The 11,453-nt window shown below is 37.5% G+C and overlaps 1 protein-coding gene across 1 annotated transcript; it reads right to left on the minus strand.

Moving 5' to 3' along the window:
- Positions 1–4,110: 4,110 nt before the first annotated feature.
- Positions 4,111–11,259, minus strand: LOC117419677 (mediator of RNA polymerase II transcription subunit 21-like). The gene is made up of 4 exons (XM_034032670.2): positions 11,176–11,259; positions 10,642–10,756; positions 9,347–9,447; positions 4,111–4,825 (listed from the first exon to the last, which is right to left on the minus strand). Exons 1-4 carry the CDS (start codon positions 11,215–11,217, stop codon positions 4,649–4,651), a joined length of 435 nt encoding a protein of 144 aa, XP_033888561.1. The 5' UTR covers positions 11,218–11,259; the 3' UTR covers positions 4,111–4,648.
- Between the last annotated feature and the right edge of the window lie 194 nt (positions 11,260–11,453).

Consider the following 11,453-nt stretch of genomic DNA (forward strand, 5'->3'; position numbering starts at 1 on the left):
AGCAACAAACCGTTTTTTGAATCGCAGTTGTGCGGATGTATTAAGTGTAGTTTTTAAAAAGGCAAACACAATTTTAATGTTACAAAACTTTTAATAATTCTGTATAAATTCATCCTAATTTTAAGAAACTGCTGTATTGCCTAGGCTATTGATCGTTCTGAAAGCTTTTGAGGTTTATAGAAGTTCTAAAGAAATAGCTATCATACCAATATACTCTTCACTCAGTGTCTCAATACTGACGTATTCTTGGAATGACCACAAAATATTTTATGTCAGCCAGTCTCTCAAACACAATTTATGTCAATGGTAGTTACCTTGAAATCCCTGAACTGACAGGAACAAGCAGAACAGACACAGGTCTGTAAAAAAATCCGGATACATCACCAAGAGATGCACATTATGTCCATAACCTTAAAGCACCATTTCTAAGTGAACCACCAGGAAGCTTTCAGCCAAGAATCCATCCCCTAGCACTGGAGTACATTTACTGACTCATGTTTTATATCCTCACTCAGGCATGGCATACATAGTTGTTATGTAAGGAAAAGTTGTCCCTACTGAAAATGACAGCAGGCTGGGAATTCAAGGTTACCTTTTTATATAGAATCCTGTCAACAGTAACAGTTTACTGTAACATTTTTAAGTGAAAAATGTGTTTTACAATTTCTTTAACTAACAGAGGACCAATTGGGTATATTATGAACATGTCCCAAAATAAAGCAGGCACAGGAGGCAATGGTCTGCAAGGGAGCTGCACCACATGGCATTTCACATGATCCAGTGTGCCATATTTAGGACTTGAGCTGTTCACTTAGTTTGTAGGCTGTAAAATCGATAGAAGCAAAACACTGCAAAAGGGGAATAAGAAATCAGTGCAGAGCTCCATAATTGTGATGGTGGAAGTTAATGAGCAGAAGTTAAACCTTAGAATGCAGAAAAAAATGTAGGCAGAACATGTGCTACACTTGCATTATACCTTATACAAGCCTGCCATAATAAAAGCATACCAAAGTGTAATAAAGTATATTGAAAGCATGGCAAAGCAAAGGCAAGCAATTTGAAAAATAGCGAGTTATGGTAAGCATATTAATAAACATGGCAAACCTGGGTAAACTATGGAAAAATGTATAATAAATTCATGGCAAAACTGCAAACATACTGTGGTAAACTTTTATAAGGGTAGGGTAAGCTGCATATGTAATGACTGACCGTCATAACCTACTTTTACTTCAGTATTGTGGTTAAGTGTGAATGTCATAGTTTAGGAAATCAGTTGTTGGCAGTGGTAGCACGTTTTGTAACAGTGTCCAGTATGTACAGTAGATGTTTTTTTCTTAGGTCCGATATTTCTTATTTATCTACCATTTATTTATTAATGAATTGGAATATCAAATGGTTGAACTGGTATTTTTAATTCAGATGAGACATTACTATAAGCAGGGACTGCATTTGAATATTAAGTCGTTAGACCCAGACTGGAAAAATGGAAAATGGCACTTTCCTGACTCCGGGTCTCCACAGAAACTTAATTTTATTTACTTAGGGCCCTATTCTCTCTGCTCCATTTACGCACTGAAAGAAGGACTTCTACACCCTCTGAAAGCCCTTCTTTCAGCGCATAAATAGTGTGTATACCAAGTGAGAATAGGGCCCTTAATGATCAGGTTCATCTGTAGCATGGCTCCTGGTATGTTGAATCAATGAGTCTCCAAATCCAGTAAGCTTATTTTAACAGAATCTGGTTGCATTGTATAATTGTGTTTCGTAATGATCAAGCACCCAAAAGGAGTCCAGGAAGAGACCAGATAAGTCAGGCCCCTGTCCAGGTTTCAAGAGCCTGGTAAGACCCTCTGTTTAAGTTCAGCAGGTGAAAAGTGGCGATTGCCTTGATGGGGGGAAATGGAGGTTCTCTGTTAATCTCAGAGATTGGTAGTTGGTTTCAGTGGTGAGGTGATATTTAAACTGTCCACATCAAATCTGAGAGAAAAACAGGGTTAAAATAATGGGACGCTTAAAAAATGCTTATTTTAAGGAGAAATGGAAGGGAAACATCACAAAGCAACATTTAGAGGAGCTTGGGACTCTTATATTTTCTGATGCAATGAACTGCCACACCTGCTAACCACTAACCAACAACCCCTCCTTTCAAAACTTCTGTGTAAACGGTCTTGTCTTTACAGAGCTCATGACATTTCCTTGTAGGGATCGTTTATTACCCTAGGACTCAACTGCTTCAATGCTGATGATGTCAATGTCTGGTAAACTTATACATCTGGGCTTCTGAATTTTTATTTGTGTATAATGACTTATTCACTGGCCTGACATCATTAAGTTATGTGGTAACAACAATGGTGTAACTGTCTATAAATAGAGCATGATTATTAAAAAAAAAAAAGTCCCAGCTAAGCTCAGTTTTTACTATAGGCTACTTCACAGAATGAGAGAATAACAGTTGACCTTTGCATTATTATTCTTAGCAAGTTAGGGTGTAATTTCTCACTGCTGCTCAATGTTGTTTTCAAGAGATACAAAATGGTCTTGTACAAATTAGGCTAACCACTTTCGTGGTAATTCTACATAATGTTCAGTCATATTCAGTCTACAAGCATGTGAGTTTTTCCAACATGCCTCTTGAGAATGCCTAAAGCCTGCCATGTTAGAGGATGAGACAGCAGTTTAAAATTGGAGACAACTGGGCCATGGCTTCACAACCTGGAGGCTAGGGCACTTGGAGTTATGCACCACATTGTATTTTTTTCAAATATTATATTGCTATTTCCAGTAAATTAGGGTTCATTTAAAATATTGCCTGGGCATATCCTGACAGGTCAGTACTTCTTCCAAGAATAGTCTGAGATATGATAGGCTCTTGTATTATTAATATTCACTTTATTATTAAATCGGAAAATTCTGAATCCATTCAAAATTGAAGAGAACAAGGTCAGATATTTCTGTCAGGCCACTAGCTCTCATTCTCTTTTATCAAAAGGTAAATGCAAAGTGAGTGCTAATAAGGAGATAGGTAAACCACTGCATTTCATCTCAAACATTTAAGCCCTGAATTTCTTTTTAGTATTTTACAAAAGCACTTTGTGTTAAGACTGCCTTGTGACTAGGGCTTGCTTACCATAGTTGCCTTGGGAGCCATTGACTTTTCCTTAATCCTGAATGAAATGCAAATGAATGTCAAGCACTGTAAAAACAAACAGGGGTGTCCCCAATGGCCAGCTTCCTGAGGAATTACCAAAACAGGTAATCGCTGTTACAGTGCAAGCAATAAGATAATTAAATCAGTGTTTGCAGGTACATCCTGGGCTGTACAAGTGTTGGATATAGCAAGGTAGCAAGGAAGCAACATTGCAAGTGTTATGCTTTGGGCCAGAGCACAGGACTGGATAGTAAATAAACACTCACACACACACGCCAGACAGCATTCTTATTCAGATTGATCATTTAGACAACACATGGAGAAGAACTAGAATGGGATTAAAAACAAGGATCAGCACAATGCAGGGGCCCACTAACATGAAATTAAAGTATCTATTCACCCAGAACACCATTCAATACTGGTTAACTAATAGAAACCATTAGTTAACCAGTAAACACTCACTTCCTAAACAGCGCTGTTCATTACCTCACACCCACTACTTGTTTCCGGAACTCACCAAAATAGTTAAACCACAAGTTGAGAAATTATTTAACGCTTTGATCGCTCTCTTTTTGTAAATTTCTTTGTGAGGTAGTATAACCTCTTGCTGATTTCAGTGGATTTATAAAATGTGCTACTTCTTAGCCACCACAACAGAAACCAGAATACAATTATTTATTTTGTTATTTCATCCAGTAAAAATTATCAATTTTTATTATATTATAGCAAATTCTGACACTTGACTTTTATCCCCCAAACCCTTATTGTCTTTCACTGATGCACTTTAATATTGTATCTAGAACTGCATAAAACATTTCAGTGCTTTTAGGATTGATTACAGTGTAGCTTTAACAAGGCATCAGTCAAGTTTATTATTTAAAAAAAAAAAAAAACAACTATGAAACATGTGTGTGTGTGTGTATATATATATATATATATATATATATATATATATATATATATATATATATATATATATATATATATATATATATAATCTCAATACAAATAAACAGTTTAAAATGTTTAAAATTCACTTTGAATACATTCACTCTTCACACAGACTCATGATGTATTTCAAAATGTATTATGTTTAAACAGTCTCATTAAAGACTTGGAGGGAACAATTTAGTAACTATGTGTGATTGTACCACTGCAGGCACCAAGCTAAAAAGAAAAACCTTTGGACTTTCTGCCAGTGACAATACCAGTCACTTAATAATGAAAAGCATATAATGCCTTCAAATGTTCAGGCTAGGAAGAGTTACTTTCCTTTTGTCACCTATGAATGCACAGCCTATTTATAAATAACAATTAGCAATTGGCAGAGTATACCCAAAGGAAAACCTGTAAACTCTCCACTCCAACTTCACCATGTTGAAGAGTCTTAAACAAAAACTACATAAAACAAATTCTAGCTTGCAGTGTTAATGGGTGAAGCCCACAAGGTCTCCTTGCTCTATTTTCTTATTTTCTGTAGCCACGTGCTGCCCCCTGCTGTTAAGACTCAGGAACTTGCTGGCTGGGTGCTCCACTCCTGGTCCGGAGCTGGGACTGAGCTATATCTGCCAAGGCACTCTGAATCTTCTCCAGCAGCATGTCTCCTCGATAAACCACCTCCTCAAGACGGGATGCAGCCTCGTGGTTCTCCTCCTCCAACTGGCGCAAGCTTGCTGCCTGACAACGCAAACAATTGTGCATTTAGGAATTTGCTATAGTCAATAGAGAAAGTTGAGTTTGTTTAGGTTTCATTGTACATTCAGTGTTTAGGGAATGACAATATTATATTTTCAGGCTTATAACAAAACATCACTACATGGTGAACGGTGTCTTTTGTTAAAAGCATGCAAATGTCACATGTTACATATTTTTAATGAACTACTGGTATATTGAAAATCATTATGCACCAATTCGGCATTTATCTTAACTATACCCCTTAAGCTGATGTGCATGAGGATATCATTTTGAGAACACTTGCACCAAACTGAGTTGCACTAAACTCCTGGCATGAGTCAGTTAGAGCCATTTACCAGCGACTACCTAGGCAATGACGACGATGAACAATTGGTGTCAGGAGCAGAACTTGATCACTTCAGAAGATTTTTCCAACCCGCTTTCAGAAATGTGTTACATAAACTAACCTAATCCTTTCATCACTTAAAGTGGAAACTGCTACTCTAAAATTAACTGCCTTTTTGTGGTTATCAACCACAATATATTAAGGTTGAGCATCAATGTTAACCAAGTGCAAGCACGTTATAAAACTTTCATGCTGCTATAAACATCAATTATTTAACAGCTATTTAACTGCCCTTTCTGACCAAGTTGTTTTTACTACAAGTGGCCACAAAATGGCAACATGGTGCATTTCCCTTTTTCCTACAAGCATTTCACCGTGTAACAATTTATTTTTTTTTGGTTCCTGGGTAGTAAGTGTTATTTCCTAATTTCTTATGCCTCAAAAGTATAGAAAATGGCTATTATTCCCCACAAACTTTGCTTTTGTGACCAGGACAGTGATATTTTGAAATGTACCTATTTTCCAGAACATTCCAGATAGATTCAGTGCTGAGTAAACTTGGAGTAACTTCTAGAACTTTCCAGTAATATAAATAGTAGTATAAATACAGGGGCCTTAAGCCCACCAGTTCAGTTTAGTTCCAGCTGCCTAAGTGGATACATATCTGCATTTTTCTGAGATGGCATCAAGAGGCTGCAAGCATCCGGCAGACGCATTTTGCTATATCTGCGGCCAATTTATCAAGACAAGAGCGAAAAAGTACTCTGTGGAAGCATCTGCTAAGATGTGTGAGGCCTACAAGGCATATTTCGGCATGCCTGTCGGGGAACAAGACAAACCCTGGGCACCTCATTTCACCTGCGAGCACTGCAAAAAAACTCTGGAAGGTAAGATGGACAATTGTTGCTCGGAATTTTATGTTATAAAATTTGTTAATTTTTAAAATTGTAAGTTTTTAATTTTAAAATGTTTTTCAATTTTCAATGTTATTGAAAACATATATCATATATGAAAAATGTTGCGAGAATCTCTTACACATTAGTCATGGGTGAAATAAATGTATTTTTGTAGGATGGTACAGAGGGGAAAAGAGAGCCATGAAGTTCGCTATCCCAAGAATTTGGCGGGAACCCACTGACCACTCAAGCAACTGCTACTTCTGCATGGTGGACCCTTCCAAAGGTCGGACTGGCAAGAATGCACCTGCTATCACGTATCCGGACCTTCCTTCATTCATCGCCCCGGTGCCACACTGCCATGAGCTCCCCGTACCCACTCCTCCGGAGAGAGAGCAGCCGTCTTTAGAAGAGAGCAGCAAGTCAGAGAGCGAGGAAGATGTTGTAGATCCAGATGACAATTTCAGAGGTGGAGCTGAGGAGAGAAACCCACACTACCCCAACCAAAAAGACCTCAACGACTTGATTAGAGATCTTGGTCTCACCAAGTCCAATGCCAAGCTTTTGACATCTAGGCTCAAGCAGTGGAACTTGTTGGATGAAAGTGTGCAAGTCGCAGATCAGAGGAAGCGTCACCAACCTTTTTCCAGCTTCTTCACCCGTCAAGATGGGCTCTGCTTCTGCCACAATGTGACCAGTCTGTTCGAGGCAATCGGAATCGCCTGTAACCAGAATGAGTGGCGCCTCTTCATTGACAGCTCATCCAGGAGCCTCAAAGCCGTGCTGCTCCATAATGGTAACAAGTACCCGTCTCTTCCCCTGGCTCACTCGGTGCACCTCAAAGAGGATTACAACAGCATCAAGACCTTGCTGGACGCCTTGAAGTATGATGAGTACGGCTGGGAGGTCATAGGAGACTTCAAAATGGTGGCATTCCTGATGGGTCTCCAAGGTGGTTTTACCAAGTTTCCCTGCTATCTTTGCCTTTGGGACAGCAGGGACACCAAGGCGCACTACCACAGGCGGGACTAGCCACAGCGGACCGAGTTCTCTGTGGGGAGGAACAACGTCAAGTGGGAGCCACTGGTGGACCCCCGGAAGGTGCTGATGCCACCACTGCACATCAAATTGGGCCTTATGAAACAATTTGTCAGAGCTCTAAATAAGGAGTCGACAGCCTTCAAGTACCTTCAAGACTTCTTCCCTAAGCTGTCTGAGGCAAAGGTCAAAGCCGGTGTCTTCGTCGGACCACAGATAAAGAAGATTCTGGAGTGCAATGAATTCCCCAAGAAGCTCACTAGTAAGGAGAAAGCGGCTTGGAACAGCTTTGTCACAGTGGTTCGGGGCTTCCTGGGCAATCATAAGGCCGAAAACTATGTGGAGCTGGTTGAGACTCTGGTGAAGAACTACGGCACAATGGGCTGTAGGATGTCCCTCAAAGTCCATATCCTTGATGCTCATCTTGATAAATTCAAGGAGAACATGGGAGCGTACTCGGAGGAGCAAGGCGAGCGCTTCCACCAGGATACACTGGACTTTGAACGCCGCTACCAAGGACAGTATAACGAGAACATGATGGGAGACTACATTTGGGGGCTGATTCGTGAAAGTGATTTACAGTATAATCGTAAACATTGAAAAACTACTCACTTCTAAGTCTTTTGTAGTCATTTTTGTATTACTTTAGTATAAATACATGTTAATTTGGATTCATATGTTGTTTTTTTCTGACTTTATGTGAACGAAAAGACACAAATTCGCCCGTTTTCTCATTGGAAATCGGTAAATTTCAAAATATCACTGTCCTGGTCACAAAAGCAAAGTTTGTGTGGAATAATAGCCATTTTCTATACTTTTGAGGCATAAGCAATTAGGAAATAACACTTACTACCCAGGAACAAAAATTGTGTTACATAGTGTTTTTAAACAATTAACAAACATGGTATTAATGATACAGTTTACCAACCAATCTCTCTATACATGTACATACTCTAGGATGCAGGGTCTAAACTTGACTTTATTTCTAGTATGTCATCTTACCCACTTCATGTAGATAAAATGTAAGCATTAATGAAGACTTGAAATTTAGTGTAATAAAAAATATATATATATAAAAGGGACTAAAAAGGTAAGGTTGCCACCTTGATCACCTTAAATTCAGGACTTGCAAATGTAATGGAATGAACCTTTTGTGTTTCAGATCATAGCTCATCTTTATAATTTTTTGCATGTTTATGCATTCTGGAATGTATACTGCATTCACAAAGGGTCTCTAAAAATAAACGTGCATGTATTTGATTGTTATTTATATAACTTAAATGCTTTATAACATGTCTGAGGTTTCGCTGCAAAGCCTTATAAAATACGTGCAGATAGATAGTAAAACCCACAATAGATGTTGTGGAGCACCTATATTATTCCTATGCATTCAAGGGCTGGCATCTCCAAATTAACTTGTAAGAAATGTTGGACTGACACAGTGAAGAAACCACTTGCATTGTTCAAATATTCTGTTTTTATTCAGTGAAAAGAAAGAAAAAAACAGGCTGTTTAGCTGCATGTCATTTTAGATAGAATGAAAGCCTGTTAAAAGGTTAGGCAATGCGTAAAGGAAATGGCAGTTACTGTACATGTGTTCACACTTCTTAAAATGCACACAACCACATACCGGTATATTGAGAAACCTTAACACTTAACTGCTGTATCAATTCAGTGAAAAAAAAAATAAGAACATGAATAAAAATGACACAGGTGAAGGTGCAACATACAGTAAATTAACAGTTCACAAGCAAGAGCTGTATGAGGCAATGGATAAGGCAACTAAAACACTGCTTTGTGGTACGTGCTTCTATTTGTAACACAATATTTAACATGTTGTGACCCCAGTGTGCAAATGTAGAAATAAGTCATTGTTGTTGATATCAAATAGTTTGTTAGGAAGGACATCTTCAAATCAAATCTTTCAGATATGCTAAATCCACACTGCCTTAAAGACTAATTACATTCTGGAAGAGAGCCATAGATAAGCATCTAAATCGCACAATATAATATTTCATGAAGGGCTTGAAGCCACCCAGCATTGATGTAAATATTTAGACCAAGTTATTTCATATCAAATCAGGGAGCAAAAAATAATAAATAATAAAAGACCTTCTCTTTCCATGACTTGTTACCATGTAGCCAGAAGTTGATAAATTCAGTACTTTACATAAAAAAGATTAATAAATCCCATTAGTACAGATATGCAATATTAAAACAGTGTCAGTGTGTCATACAAGGTACCTGCAATGCTGCAGTAGACTCCTCGCTAGGCAGTGAATCAATCAGCACGTCAACATCCTTTGCAGTCCGTGCTATCAAGGCGGAAAAAAGCTGGGCGTATTCTGAAAGTGTTGACAGGTATAAATATAAATACAATACAATTTCACCTGCCAATAATTTGAAAATTATGTGACATCTATATTTCCTAATTTTGTTGGTATAACACAATAAAAATGCAAACATGCTTCACCAAGCATCCTATAAAAGCATAAGAAATCTCAAATTAATCTCGAGTTATACATGCACTTGCCATGGAAAGTTAACTTAGGTTGTCACACTGGGTTCGTTTAGGGTTTGGTGCACACTCTGTACGGTTTGGTATGTGTGGTGTGAAGTGTTAACAACAAAGTCCGCTTGGGAAACTAATTGTACAGAGTAATATCTCCATTTGCAATTTCCTGTGTTATGACCTTCTGTTCATATCAAACTTTAAATTTGATTTATGGATATCACAGGTATGAATGTAGGCCTATAATTAAACAGTTTATATTGCTTCAATTACAATCGTCAGACAATAAAGCCATTAATAGATCAACATTAAATACAGACAGACAGATAGATATAGATAGTGCCAATATATTATTTATTTATATATATATATATATATATATATATATATATATATATATACATATATACACAGACATACATACAGTGCCTTGCAAAAGTATTCCAACCCCTGACCAAATCTCTCATATTACTGAATTCATTTCGTTCTGTTTGATATTTTATTTTAAAACACTGAAACTCAAAATCAATTATTGTAAGGTGACATTAGTTTTATGTTGGGAAATATTTTTAAGAAAAATAAAAAACTGAAATCTCTTGCTTGCATAAGTATTCAATCCCCACACATTAATATTTGCTAGAGCCACCTTTCACTGCAATAACAGCTTTAAGTCTTTTGGGGTAAGTATGTACCAGCTTTGCACACAGTGTCGGAGTGATTTTGGCCCTTTCTTCTTGGCAGATTTGCTCCAGGTTGTTAAGGTTGGTTGGACGACGCTTGTGGACCGCAATTTTCAAATACTGCCACAGATTCTCACTTTTTAACGCATACCACAAAATAACACGACACATGTCCCTGATAGTTTCTGTTGGTGGATACAAACAGGGTAAGGAACCTTCTCAAAAATAAAAATAAAAAAAAACCCAACAACAACATAACAGCAGACCCAAATGCTTGCTGAAAACGATGCCTACTACTGCATTTTAATGAACTGTATTGCATACTAAGTGTTCCAACACATACTTACCTTCTGTTGGATTGGATGGCTGGTCTTTGTTTATAGCAGTTTGAATGTTGCTGAATGAAGCTGGCGGTGCACACTGCTGCAGGACACCAATTACATTGCAAAACTGATCTGCAAGCTGTCAGGACACGCATAGACACTATTATATGAAAATAATACAATTAACATTTTATACAGTCCTTAAACGAACAGGTCTATGTATACAACACTGAGTACTGTACTTGACTGGTTCGACATGTCTGAGCACAGCATTTATACTGTTATTTTTGTTTTTTAGTTAAAAATAATATATGCACTGTTCGTTTTTGTTCTTAATTTTAATTCACTATGATGAGTTTGACTGGTATTTAGTTAACTTGAAAAATACATACTACATATTTCAACAATTTCTAATGCCTTTCCCGTATTAATTTGATCACGTATTAGGACCATGGGGGTGTGTTAATAATATCCCTGGTGTTTAAGAAATGACTATCTTTACCGTTCTGTTAAGTATCCCTGGTGTACATTATTAGACAAATAAACAGAAAAGCTTACTGAATTAACAGCATCCTGCAACTGCGTTAATCTATCCGCCATGTTTGGGGCAACTCTTTAGCAATGTGTCCTCTCATTGGAGGAAGGAACAAATATAGCCTCAACCAATGGAAAACACTAATACTACGTTCATTGTAGGCACAGTTGACAAGTGTGCTTATAATAAACGGGATTGGGCTTGTATTTTTATAAGCACTCATCAGAATTTCAGAATCATCCTGTTCCCATCAGTTCAACTAAGAAAAACGAGTACTTAATAAATAAATAAATAAATAAAT

This window comes from Acipenser ruthenus, chromosome 14 (genome assembly GCF_902713425.1).
Source record: "Acipenser ruthenus chromosome 14, fAciRut3.2 maternal haplotype, whole genome shotgun sequence".
NCBI classification, from domain to species: Eukaryota; Metazoa; Chordata; class Actinopteri; order Acipenseriformes; family Acipenseridae; genus Acipenser; species Acipenser ruthenus.